The sequence below is a fragment of the Emydura macquarii genome, unplaced genomic scaffold (assembly GCF_026122565.2).
Source record: "Emydura macquarii macquarii isolate MOO-44397 ecotype Brisbane River unplaced genomic scaffold, CSIRO-AGI_Emac_v2 contig_1551, whole genome shotgun sequence".
Classification (NCBI taxonomy): domain Eukaryota; kingdom Metazoa; phylum Chordata; order Testudines; family Chelidae; genus Emydura; species Emydura macquarii.
In genome coordinates, this window is record NW_027131688.1 from 20555974 (window position 1) to 20570073 (window position 14100).

The 14100-nt window shown below is 41.0% G+C and overlaps 1 protein-coding gene across 5 annotated transcripts in view; it reads left to right on the forward strand.

The window, feature by feature from the left end:
- Positions 1–14100, forward strand: part of CDC42BPB (CDC42 binding protein kinase beta) — a 159803-nt gene that overhangs the window by 44166 nt on the left and 101537 nt on the right. For all 5 annotated transcript variants that reach the window (XR_010921157.1, XR_010921158.1, XR_010921159.1 and 2 more), the window contains exon 3: positions 11456–11539. Coding sequence is in view for 2 of the 5 variants with exons in the window: in XM_067555018.1 (XP_067411119.1) it covers positions 11456–11539 (84 nt within the window). In the remaining 3 variants the exon portion in view is untranslated. The remainder of the gene's footprint in view (positions 1–11455; positions 11540–14100) is intronic.

Here is a 14100-nt window from a genome sequence, read left to right on the forward strand (position 1 = left end):
GAAAATGTTATCTAGATAGATGATCACCAGCTGGTCAGGACATCCTGAAGATGTCATTCATGAAATGTTGGAAGGTAGTGGGCACGTTACAGAGGGCAAATGTCCAAAATGACTGTATCTGGATTGGAATCCCATCTTTCACTTGGCTGGATTCTAACCATGTCATATGCTCCATGCAGGTCTAATTTTGTGAAGACATAGGCTAATCAGAGTCTCTCTAGGAGCTCATTGACAAGGTGAAGGAAATATTGATTGTGTACAGTGATTTGATTTAATGTCCAGTGATTGACACAGGGTTGTAAAAAATGCCTGCCATTGCCTGGTCAAATTCCTTGAAGCATTTGGGAAAAGGGCTAGACCCCTCTATGCCAGGGAGGGCCTCTCCAGTAAGTAGGATAATCACGAATCCTACTCTGGACTGTGGGGTATGAGTGTGGTTGCAGTATGTACAGCAGGTAATGTTGATTCAAGAATCTGCAGAATTTGGCACGGTCCCCAGTGAACTTGTCAGGTTGGGGACCTTGGACTTGGGGGCAGTAGATATGAGGCTTCAGAGGGCTGCAGCTGCTGCCTGACCTTACACCTGGGCTTGGAGGACCTACATTTCATGACCCTCACCTGGGTCTGCAGGACTGAATTTTGATCTTAAAACACAGCAACCTGGGCTGCAGTTCCTGTAAGGTCCCAAGTAAGTCCACAAGGGTGAATTAGGCTCCCGCTATTGTCGTTTCAGAAGGGATCTCTGTGTCACTAAGTCTCCAACCTCCTACATCTTGTCTTTTTATGGGTTGCTCAAACTGTAAGTTGCTAGAGTCTGGGGAGCTTACCTAGTGGATGGAGCAGGACCTTGTCTGCTGGTTAGAGTGGCAGTTCAGATCAGTAGTGAGTGTAGATCCACGAGTCTGGTACCGGGGCTGAGATTGAAGCTGGAGTCGGGTTGAGGAGCCAAGCCAAAGATCAAAACCGGGGTCAGGATCAGGACACTAGGCTGAAGGTAAGCTGAAGTCAAGGTTGAGAAGCCAAGCCAAAGGTCAAAACTGGAGTCAGGATGAGGAGCAGAGTTGGGAAGCAAAGACTAGAATGCAGTGGAGAGGAGAGGAGAAGAGGCAACGCTGGAGCAAGGGCTGGAGGCCAACCGGAGTGGGGCTGAAACAAGGGCAGGAAGCAGGGGCAGGGCAAGTGCAACTGTGGGCATGGTATGCGTTGAGCAACCACTGGGTTGCTGCCACTGCAAAGCTCATGTAGCAGCCACAAAATCTCCTGTCCAGTCAGGAACTATGACCATTTGGAGAAGGCTCATTGGACTCAGCTGAGCTTGTTGGGCTGCCTAGCAACCAGGCTGGGAGCCAGCCACACTATCCCATTATCAGAAATGACCTAAGCACTATAGAAATGTAAGTCTCATTGAAAGTCAATGATACTTAGGCGTTTTTGAAAATGTTACCCGGAATAGCTTTTTCAATCCAGTTGTGAATTTGTACATTGGAAATTTTTTCTTCATAGAACTGAACTAATATTTAAAACATGAGTTTTACAGTTTCTTGTTAGGTGACTAAAAATTTGAATTCTTCAGCATTCTGAAATTGCTTAATTCTAAGTATGGCAGTTGTGATTTTACACAACTATGTAACTTTCCTTTGATTTTCCCAAGAATCCCTTAATGAGTTTATTTTCTATGCACACGTATTACACCATATTCATATGTTTCAATGTGCAATATATATACTAAACAAATATTTTTAAAGAATAACTTTAAATATAGATGTTGTGTAACTTTTTCAAGAGGAGATGGTGTTTGGCAGTTGACATCTCATGGAAAGCTGGCATATACAACTTAGAAACAATTATTTTCCTTCCCTTGTTTGGTAAAGGATTTTTGCATGCAAACTGAATCCTCTAGTTTTCTGGAAAATAGTAACTGTGGATAGAACGGAAGGGTGGAACAGTTTGGGCCTGTTTTGCACAAGTATAGCTACAATCCTTATTTATGTGCCCTGTCTAGATATTAAATTAGTTAGATGCTTTAGAAACATATTTTCATAGAAATACTATTACAATACAGACTGAATTTGATCAGTAGTATATAGTAATACCTATTCCTCTGCTTACTATGCTGTGGCAGTAAATAACGATAATCAGTACATTTAACCTTCCCACCCCACACACACACACACCATTATTGTCCACAGAATGGAATATATTTATGAATTACTACCAATCTATAAGGTGTGAAAAAAGAAAAGGAATCCATTGTGCCTACTTTGTGATTAAACATAGATTCCCAGGGCACATGATTCAGAATCAGGCATGTGTTGACTAAGAGTGCAGTTACACTCTGATAAGTGGGTGTGTAATACATGAACACATTTTGCTTCTTGTGAGTATGCAATCATGTCTGGCCATTTCAGGGACAAATAAGATCTAACGCTTCTTGTGCCTGCCGGTACTGTATTGTCAACACAGCCAGGAGACAGTGAGTTAGATTCTGTTCCTTTTTGTGTTTTATATCTAGAAATAAAGTCATACAGCCCCCCAAAAGGTACAGGATTCTATTAAATGTTTGTGTGATATTCAGAATTTTCCATGAGATTGGCCCTAGCTGCTTCCATGGGCTGCCTTCCCTCCTGAACTGTAGAGCAGTGTTTCTCATCCTTTTAAGTAGCAAGTACGCCCTAACTTCTGAAAATTGTAATAAGTACCTCAACGCTCAGTTTTCCACGGGATTTTATTTTTACAGACTATATTTACAGATATATGTTGGAAGAAGGGCTGAGTATATAAGACTGTGATATGACAGATGTCAGATCTAGTGTGGGTAGGGTTGCCACCTTTACACCAGGAGTGCGCAACTCAAGTATGTACCTGGGCTAGAGGTGATGTTGGCCAAAGCTAGGAGGCTTAGAGCGGCATGCCAGTGCTAGGGAATATAAAGTGCCGTGCCAAATTTTTTTCTATAGATTTGAGAGGAGGAAGGGGTGAGAGAGAGAGAGAGAGAGAGAGGGGGGGGGGGTAGTAACTGGTGAAATCTGGGGCTCTTATAATTGTCAATTTCACTGCCCAGCTAGAGCAGTGAAATTAACACATTTTCTGGGCACTGGGCTTTGAGCCCAGGAGGGTAGCTGCCACCTGGGCAAGTTGCAGGCGGCTGCTGCCTCGCTGCCAGCCCAGGAGCTGGGTGACTGCCACCCAATCTGAGCTGGGGCAGAAGAGGCTTCCGCACCGGCTGGGACCCAGGGATGTGGGCAGGCGACTGCTGCCCATCTCCAAGCCGGGGTGCTGGTGGCTGTTCCTCAGCTCAGAGCTGGGGCGCAGGTGGCTGCCACCCAGCTGCAAGCCCAACTCACGAGATGCAGGAGGCTGCCACTGGACTCCCTCCTGGGAGCTGGGACCCAGCTGGCAGCTGTGACTCGGCAGGAAGCAGGGAGCTGCCACCTACCTTCCCCAGAATTGGCAGCTGCTGCCTGCCTCCCCTTCACTCTGTTTTTCCCTGGGTACCCCTTGCCTGTCTCTCACGTACCCCCACATACCACAGGTTGAGAAACTATGCTGTAGAGCAATAGGGACAATAGGCATGAGCACAAGAGATAAAACTTCAGGATCTGGATCAAAACTGTGGAGCTGACTACCACAAGAGCTAAGAATGGTCATTAATGTCACTGAATTCAGAATATGACACAACGTTTAATTGACTTTGCTTTCCCACAATAAGTTCTTCACAAAAATATCAAAACAAGTAATTTACTCTTACGTGGGAATGGAGAGAGCATTCTAATTTGAAAATACTTCTAAGGAGCTTAATACCTTTTTAGGGTTTTCTGCAGTGCCTGTTACTGTTGGATCTAAGTGCCAGGTTACCATGGTGATAGGCATCTTATAAGAACCTATATAGACAATTCCTTATAGTTCCACTTAGTCATCTACATATGTGCAGTCCCACTAAAGGCAATTGGGTAACTTAGGTGTTGTTGAGGGCCAAACTGGTTTGCAGAATCTTTATTGATGGTAATGTCTAAAATGAAAAGGACTTACAGTGAGCTTCAGATCCCAAGGAAATGTGAAGAGTTGACAGAAAATCCGACTTCTTATTTTTGCTGAACCCTGACAAAGCCAATTTTAGTAACCCTATTTTAATTTTAAAATATACCTAATTAACAACTTAGATGAATAGATAAAAGCTGATCTAAGTAGCTATACATCTGTCCAGGTGTAGCACTGGCACTCAGTGATCCCTAATTAGCATTAACTCACAGAAACTCCACTTCTGATAGTTCTAGGGCAGTTCTAGTTCATAAAGCAATTTTGTTTCAATAATCCATACCTAGGATACCACTACCAACACAAGGAAGCACACAAACTACTGTCAAGATTTACCTTACTTACAGCAGCTGTAACTAGAACAGTAAGAGTTACCAAATTCATAACTGAATAAATTAAAGGCCTTAAGAGCTTGTTTGTAATATATATGTTTGGTTCTGATAGGTAAAAAGTGGTATAAGGCTTGTACATTTTTAAAAGGAAAATATGTAGCATGGACACACTCTATGAAATCTGATGTTTGTTTAGAGAAAGAAGGTGCAAAACTGTCCAGTTACACCCAAGTGCCCCTTGATTTTGCTCAGAGGAAGAGGTTTCTATTAGAAACCTGAAGATGAACTTTTAACTAGCACAATTATCAGTAGATGTGTTTGATATAAAAATCACCGGATTTAGTGTTATGTCCCCAAGGCCTTTTAGATAATTTTACAATCTTCTCTATAATAGCAGAGAAGTGTTATCTGAGTAAATTGCAGTTTTCTTCCCTTAGAACTCCAGTTTCCATACAACTCTGGTTGCTTAAAATTTTTTCTTAAAGTTTGATATACAGTAAGTACTGTAGATGGTGTAGCAAATTGCCTTTTGCCTCAGGGTAGCCTTCACATTGACATAATGCCAGCATGCCGTACAAAAGTTTGAACAGCCAAAGATCCATAAGCTATCCAGCAGAGTGTCTTTCTCTAGATTTTCTGGAAGCCCAATCAATCAAATTTGTAACCCTTTCCTTACTCTTAGTGAAGTCTGTGCTTATTTCTTACACTTTTATGTAGACTGTAAAAATGACATTAAAATAGTTTACAAGATGATTACTTGCAAATCCATACTTTTTTTTTTTCCTGATATGCTCAATCTAAGAGAGAGAAGATAGGTTAGGTAATATATTTTATTGGATCAACTTCTGTTTGTGAAAGAGAGAAGCTTTGTTACCTGAAGGAAGCTCTATGTAGCTCAAAAGTGTCTCTTTCACCAATAGAAGTTGGTCCAATAAAAGATATTACTTCACTCACCTTGTCTCTTCAATATCCTGAGGCCAAACCAGCTACAACAACATATGCTCAACCTTCGTCAGTAATTGACCGAGTTCAGTAATGGGGAGGGTTCTGCAATGTGCTTAGTGCCAAATTTTACTTTGATTTACAACCCATTTAATTAAATGGGATTAAACAGGACGGAAGTCAGCATGGAACTTGGCTTAATAGTCTACCTTATTTTCAATTCAGCCCTAAAATCCTCAAAGCTCAAATTGCTTCTGAAGATGGCGTCACAAGATGAGGCTTTTTTGAGCTAGGATTTTGGAAGTGAAGTGTCTGCTCTTACTGAAGTCTGAAAGCATTTTTTCAGCTATATGGATTTATTTTGTGCTTTATTCAGGTACAAGTGAAGCAGAGCTTTGTTTCAGGCAAGAAAATTTTGAAAGAAAATACAAATACTAGCAGAGTGCGAGATCACAATGCAATTGTACAATTGGCTTACACATGTGCCTCAGAGATCCTGTTTTTGTGCATTCTTGAGACAATTACCAAAAAATACACATTCAAACATGATTTGTTGGTTGAAGTATAGGGCAGGCTTTTGTGAGGTTTAGATTCTTTCTTGCTATTTTTCCTGTGTGAACTTGAGAAACTTGCTTAGCCTCTCTGTCAGCTTCCTTATCTGTAAAATGAGAGTATTACTTACCTATTCATGGGAGGGTGATGTGAAGATTAATTCATTGTTTGCATAACAGTGCTAAAATGGATAGGTTCCAATGCAGGATATCGGTGCAGTTTATGGGAAGGAAGGAAAGGAGAGAGCGGAAGATGGAGTACTCCCATAATAGCAATTATGAAACAAAATGAAAGGAAACTTTATATATAATTGTGATTATAACTCAGGATTCCCTCTTCTGGTGTTCTCATATACCCATACACAACTGATCGATCAATGATTGCAGTAAAAGGGACTTGACTGCTACCTGAAAATTTCCTTACCTAAGCATAGCTGATTCCAGTCAGTATCCGAATAGCAGAATTCGACAGACCTATAATGGTTGACATAAAAACTCTCTCCAGCAAAATATGGGATCATTGTACAGTAAAACCCCTCATGCTCCATCTTAAAGATTCCAAGAGAAACTGGGCAGGGATCACTTCAGAGAATTTCTGTGCTTTTAATCAAACAGATGACTGCTGTCTTTGTGGCACCTTAATTTGACATAGCAATGTCCTGGAAAAAAAGACCATGAATTAAAATCAAACTCTAGTTTCTTGCTTTCTAGTGTTGGATGCTGCCATTGACTTCCCATGCTGTTAGCTCAGTCACAACGTAATAGAGTTAATCTTGACATGAGAAGGAACAAAAATTATTTTTCAAATGGGCTTTGGGTATGCAGGAGAAAAGAATACACTACAAGAAACAAAGGAAAATACATGCAGTAGGGCAATTTCTGTATTTGTCTTCCAAGCAATAATAGCATTATTAATATAGTTAAAGATTAAAGCCTAAAATATTAAAGTGAATTTCAATATATTGGGCTTACCTTTTAATTATTAGGAATAAGGTTTGCAAAGTCTTAAAATCAACTAACGTTGTTGTTGGTGTAACTCCGAAGCCAGTTGTCTTTGGAGACTTTTAGAGAGCAGGAGCTGTTAGCTTTTTTGTCAAGGAATTAGAAGAATTTAATGTCCCAGAAGAAATGAATTTTTCCTATATGAATAGCACTGTGGGAGGAAAGGGTAGAACTCAGGAGATCTGTTTTTTCTCATGGATTCTAAGATCAGAAGAGACTATTGTGATCATCTAGTTTGGTCTTTGTATAACAGGCTATAGAATTCCCCCCAAAATAATTCCTAGAGCAGATCTTTTAGAAAAACATCAGTTTTTTATTTAAAAATTGCTAGTGATGGAATATCCACCATGGGCCCTGGTAAATTGCTTCAGTGGTTAATTACTCACCCTGTTAAAAATGTATCCCTTGTTTCCAGTTTGAATTTGTCTAGCTTCAATTTCCAGCCACTGGATTGTGTTACACGATCTCCAGTGAATTGAAGAGGTCATTATCAAATATTTGTTCCTTATGTAGGTAGTTATAGAGGGATGAAGTCACGTCTTGACCTTCTCTTTGTTAAGCTAAACATATAATGATAGACTCAACAAGCTTAATGAGGAATGTGTTCTAATCCTTTTAATCATTTTCATGGCTCTTCTCTGAACCCTGTCCAATTTATCAACATCTTTCGTGATGTTCTATTCTCAGCTCTGCCACTGGTCTGCTGGGTGACCTTATGAATGTCACTGAATGTCTCTGTGCCTCAGTTTTCCCATCTGTAAAATGAAGATGATGATACTGACCTCCTTTTTTAAAGTGCTTTGAGATCTGTGGATGAAAGAAGCTGTATAAGAGCAAATTATTATACGTGGGGGAGAAAGGAATTTCTTTTAAGGAGTTCTTCTTCGTTTCCTATTGCACTTAATAAAGTACAAAATGGCGCTGGTGCACTCTGCTGTGGCCTGGAGCTTGCTTGAAGTCAGCTCCTGCAAGTTCAGTCTTTCTTCCTTTGGTACATAACCACTTACTGGAAAGGCAGAGAGATGATCCTTTTACTCTCCAGAGGAGAATTTTTTTTTTTTTTTTTTTTTTTTTTTTAAAGAAATTGGTGTGCTCTGCTACTCATCTGCTCTGACTGGAGCCTGATTCTCACAATTTTGATCACACTTTGACTTATTTTAAACTAATGAACTCCACGCACCCCCTCCCCATCCCTAACAACCCAGAAAGCTAAAAGGTGGAGAAAAATTTAATGGACCTAATGTCAAGGAACCAGGACAGCAGGGTCAGTCTCCTAGCAACACAGTGGGCATAGCTGATCCTGGCAGGGGCTGCCTGATTAACTGCACTTCCTGATTGGTGGAGGGGCAGAGCTAAGCTACTACTTGACCCAGCTGTGGCCAGAGTTCAGTGGCTGCTCAGTGCATCCCACGCCATAGCTGTGCTTGTTCCTGTTTCCTGTGCCTACTCCAGCCTGTGCCTGCTTGTGCACCCGCTCCAGTTCCTGCCCTTCTCCATCCTTCCAGACCTTTGATCCGGCTCACCATTGGCTCTGGCATTCACTTTCTGGTCCCTGGCTGTGTGACCCTCTTCTCCTCTCTCAGGTATGCCTCTGGGTGTCCTGTGGCCTGATTCTTTACTCTAGCTGGCTCTGCTCTATACTCTGGGCTTGGCCACCTCCACGGCTCCAACAGTTAGGCTTGACTGCCCATGTTCTGGTCATGTTTCTTACTCCTAAGGCTTATGAGTGGCTAATTCAAACATATCTGAAGAATATCCCTCCAGATTTGTGTGTATGCAAGGTTTGCTCAATAACTGTGGGATATGAGGACCATGGTATAATAATGTAAGACTCAAGGAAACTGGTATGCTGTTACTTCTGCACTTACCAAGCTAAATTTGGGGGGAAGGGAGGGTACTTATGCCCCAGAGCTTTCCTTCTTCAGCAACAATTAGTAATTTTCAGAATTTGATCTTCCTTTTCTTTTTAATAGAAACTAGGACATTCTTCATGAAGAGCATGTATGAAATGGAGTTTAAATGTACGGCTAAGTGAACTTTGCTGTTTTTCTGATTTCACAAATCTTTTTTACATATAGGACAACCCATTTTGCCCTTTTCAACCCTGAAAGGAGAGTTGATTCAATTAAGCAACTTAAAGAGAATCCTATTTCAAGTATTAGGAAAAATTGTGAAAATAGGTTTTAGTCCAAGGGGTCATGTCTAGATTACAAAAATAGCTAAAAAGAATTTTTTAAACTGGTGTAGACAAGGTTTAACACCCTTACAAACATGTTTAGCTGGTCATAGTTGGCCCTAGGCTCTCCCTAGAGTTACCCATGACCATATACAATTTTGTAAAGGTTTTAAAATATTAAAATACTTTTAAACATTACCAGAGAAGAAAATAGCAGAGATATTAAACCAGTAAGAGTTACAGCTGAACTCTGAAATGTCTATTTGAATAGGTTTACAATTGGGCAAAATTAATTTCCCCATCCTTAAAACCAAGGCTTAAAACATTTACCCAATATCTGTTAGTGTGAGGATTCAAGCCTACTTGCCAGGTTAAAAAATATATGTACTACCATCAACCATGCCTCTTAAAATGTGAGAATAACACTGATGTACTGCTTATTATGTACTTAACTGAAACACGTTAATCGATTTTTTTTTAAAAAAACAGTAACTTTACCTACACTTTTGTTTTGTTATACCTTTTTTTCACCTTCCTGGTGTCACTTCAGTTTTCCCTTCTGTAATAGATAATGGTCTATCTTTTCCTGAGATGTCCTTTGTTCATTTCCTTTTGGTTCTCCTCACCTTCTTATGTCTGTCCCTGTACTGTGTTCTGTATCTCCTCTGCCATATTTTTCTCGTGCACATATTTCTCACCAGCATAGTTTTCTAACTGATCACATCAGTTGCTTCCTTCTTTGTTTTTTTTAATGCCCATTCATTCACACAGAATTTGGGAATTTTACCAGACGTTGAATACAGCAGTCAGGTGTAAATCTACTAGCCAAAGACAGATGTGAAAAACGGGGAGGCCACACCATCCAGGAAATGCTCAATGGTGACGCCAACATCTTGCCTCCTGGTGCTGGGAAAAGAGAGAGTGATGGGTTAGCTACTGGGTAGTGTCAATGAACTTTTTTCTAGCATCTTCATCTTCCATTTCACCCTCTGGCTAACTGATAATCTTGAAGACACCACTCCTCCCCTTTCTGGCTACTAGATGGAGAGGAGCATTTTCCATTCTTCTCCCCTGCTCAGAGCTTTCTGTCTAGAAAGGTGAGTGGGATTCTCTGTTACTCAGTCTCCCTCCTCCAGCTTCCTGATTTGTGAGGTGGTGTCTTTCCTGGATACTGTACTCCAACCTCATTTTCCACTCAACCTCAGTAAATAACATCAATGTCTGCCTCCACTGCTACTCAGTCTTTTCAAGCAACAGGGGAGGCATATTTAATGATTCTTGTCAGATTCACTGCTGCCTGCGGAGTTCTGAAAAGCAACAGTGAAAACTGATAAGTCTATCTTTAGGCTGCTGGAACCTTTGAAAGCTAGCAGCAGAGGCACTCAAGCAATCTGTCTGCAGACTTAAGATGGCACTGCATTACTATACATTTGGGTCACATTTTCTTTACAACCATAAGAATTAAAACTCTTTCTTTCCCAAAATGAAACATTAAGTTTTTCAGGAGTTGATGGCTTTTGCCCAGGAAGAATTCTTATTGGTGTCAAGCAAGTGAATTTTTCAAGCCCTGCCTAAAATGCAGCCCTCACAGCTCCCAAATAGAACTATATTCCTTCACTTTAATTTAAAGACAGCATGCTGCATTACCTTAGTGTATAGTTTGCCATATTAGTAAGGTACAGTACTGGAGAATGGTCTCTTCCACCCTTTCTCCACTATACACCATATATACCACTTCTATCCAAGACGGAGCATCATAAGCAAGTCTTTGACAAGTAGGATACATGGTAAAACTCAAAATAAAATAATGAGCAAGCTAACTAGCACGGCTTCAGTTTTTTTAAGTCAGCATGCAGCTTGCTAACTAGCATGACTTCTATTTTTTTTTTTAACTCCGTATGCAGTGTATAAAAGCTCTCCAATATCAGGCTTCTGGTTATATCAGTGTGTTTCTGGCTGGCTTCTAATTTGTTTTTCCTTTGGGTGGCTGCTTTTCTTGTTCTCTGTGGCTGCCCTTTTAAATGTTCTTTCATTGGCTAAAAACATGGTATACAAACATTGCTTGGTCTTTGCAAACAATGTAGCTGTACTACACATCTTCATATAAAAGACTTGGTACTTCTGTATCACCCCCCACCCATTTGATCATGAACTGTTGACCGCATATGGTGTACCGTGTGTCAAGTAAATGCATAGTAATGTAATTTTACAACTCAATTCTTATAAGGGGAAAATAACTTAACAATATATTAAGCGAGTTGTTCACTGACCCTTGTTCAGTAACTACTTATTCTTCAGTAATCATTATTTTATCAAGCAATTTTTTGCATCATTTATCAATTGTTTGGAAATAAACTGTTGAAAGTGTTAAATTCCTTTGGACTTGTTTTTGTTAAAGAGAATTATTATTATTCCAGGTTGCAGTTGTTAAAATGAAGTCCACAGAACGCATTTATGCAATGAAAATTCTAAATAAATGGGAAATGCTTAAGAGGGCAGAGGTAAGTACTATGTTTTCTAACACACAGAATTTTACATTTAAAATGGTATTAGGGAAAATTACATTGAAGCTCTTTCAGATTAGAAAGAATTATTTCATTGAGTATAGGAGCTTCATTCTTTAAAAAAAAAAAAAAAAAAAAGCTGCTTTAATGCAATCAAATCTGACATTCCCTTCCAGGCATCTGTTGTTCTCAGCATTACTGTGTATTTGTTTACCAGACAGTCTGCCCTAGTTTTTACACTGCATTATATTGGCCAGATTTTTGTTTACAGTAAAAGCAAATTAAAGACTACATGGAAGCCTCAGATTTCTGTTGCTATGACATTCAGAACTATGTGCAAAAAAAAAAGTTGAAAATTAAGAACTTGTTTTTGTATTGGAAAAACAAGCATTCAGGAAGAATATTCTACATTTTGTAACTGGATTTGCATTACCAAAGACAGTTAATAACTAGTAATCTGGGAACACAGAAATAAAAGTAGGTGAGAGGTAGCTGTAAACAAAGCATTTGAAAGGTTTTAGTTGTTTTTTTTCTTTAGAGGTTTTTAATTTGTTTCCAAAAAGTTCATAAATGTGTTAATCTAATAGGTACTTCACAAATTAATAAATAGTGGCTAGAGGTCCTACTGAGTGGAATTATCCAAAATAACATACACTCAGGTCTACTTAGAATAATTGCTATTGCATTGGCAAAATGCAAGTTGCTGTAATTTATGATGTTACAAAAATCTGTGTAAAGTTAAATGCAGAACACGAACAACGCAGGGTACTGTTGAGGAAAGAGGTCTAACTATGTAAATACTTACACAGTGTCAAGAGGGCTTTCCTGACTGCTGCTTGCTGAGAGCTAAGGCCATGTGTACAGTACAGCTGCTGCAGCGCCATAGTATAGATTCTTCTTACATTGATGAAAAGGGTTTTTCTATAGATGTAGTTAAGCCACCTGTCTGAGAGGCGGTAGCTAGTGCAATGGTAGAATGTTTCTGTCAACCTGCATCTACAACAGCGGTTAGGTTAACCTAACTACGGCTCTCAGGGCATGACATTTTTCACTGCCCTGAGCAGTGTAGCTGTCACTCTAATTTTTTAAGGGTAAACCAGGCCTGAGCCTACTAGCCAGGGGGAAAATACATGGACCACCACACACTCTGATAAATCAGTTCCATTCATCCCCCAGTCAACAAATTTCCTCTTAGGCATCACTTCATCACTGCATGCAGACTCCTCTTCACAGACTCCCTAGAGTGGGAGGTGCCTGTGGCTACTCTCCTGACTGCTCTCAAAACTTTTCAGCACCACCAGTTTCACAGTGAACTAACTTAATTTAGAAGTAGTAATTCCTTAAGCAATAAGGAATGAATTTTAACTAGAGGCTGGTCTACACTAGTGAGTTTGTTTGACAAAGCAGTGGTTGTGTATGCACTGCAATCACCCCCCACCCCACCTCCAACAAAACTGCCCTGTTTTTTTTTTTTTTGACAAAATGAAACCACCTCGATGAGAGGTGTAAGGCTTTTGTCGGCTTGGTTAAGGCAACGCAGTGTCAATATAGACACTGTATCCCCTTACATTGGTGAAGGGGCTGTCATTCTTGTCAAGTTCACTGCTCTGCTGGAGTGGTGAAATTGACAAGAAAGCGCAATCTGGGGCTGCTGCAAGCTGGTTTCCGGCTGTGAGTGGGGCGAGAAGCCTGGCCTGCTGGAAGCAGGAAGCCGTGGGCGGCTGGACCCCGGCTGCGAGTCAGGACGGGAGTAAGGCAGCCTTGGGGAGCAGGCGGCTGGACCCAGCTCCTGGCAAGAAGGGGAGAAGCCCTGGGCAGCTTCTCCACCTACTCCTGTTGGGAGCTGGGCAGCCTTGTCAAGCTATGAAATTGACAAGGCTACCTAGCTTCCAGTGGGAGCAGGCGGGTGTGGGGGGTGCGAGAAGTCCCGGGCTCCTTTCCCTTGGGAACAGGAAAGGGGAAGCCCGGAGCTGGCTCCTGGTGGGGAACAGGAAAAGGGGGTGGCAGCCTGCCAGATGCCAGCCTGTGAGGATGCACTCCACTGACCCAAGGAGGGTAGTGTGGACGTTAGGCACCTCAGTAATTACTGTGGTGGCTGCAAGTCAACATATGTTATGCCAGCTTATTTTTTTAGTGTAGACAAGGCCTAAATCACCATAAGGCACTTTTAATCCAAAATAAGTGTCCACATACAGGGCTGCACCAATTTAATCTGTTCCTGAGTGGAAGAGGAAGAGAATATAGGAAGCAGCATGTCACCTGCACACTCTGCCTGACTGACTTGCTTTCTCCCCAGTCAGGGCCTCTAATAGAGGCCTTTGGGGCAGGCAAGAAGTGAAGATAGAGCATCTGCATAGGAACCAGAGTCTGAGCAGTAATTCTGCCAGTTCCTCCTATGCGCCCCTACTCCTCTTCAGGGAAAGTTGCAGCCATTCCTGTTAGGTTCTGTGCTCATTGACTTCCCCTTGAGAGATGGAGCAGTGCATACAGCAGGATTGCTCTCTCAGCACCCCTTTCTTTTTGACACATTTGCCTGTTTCTGATTACTGCCTTCTGCC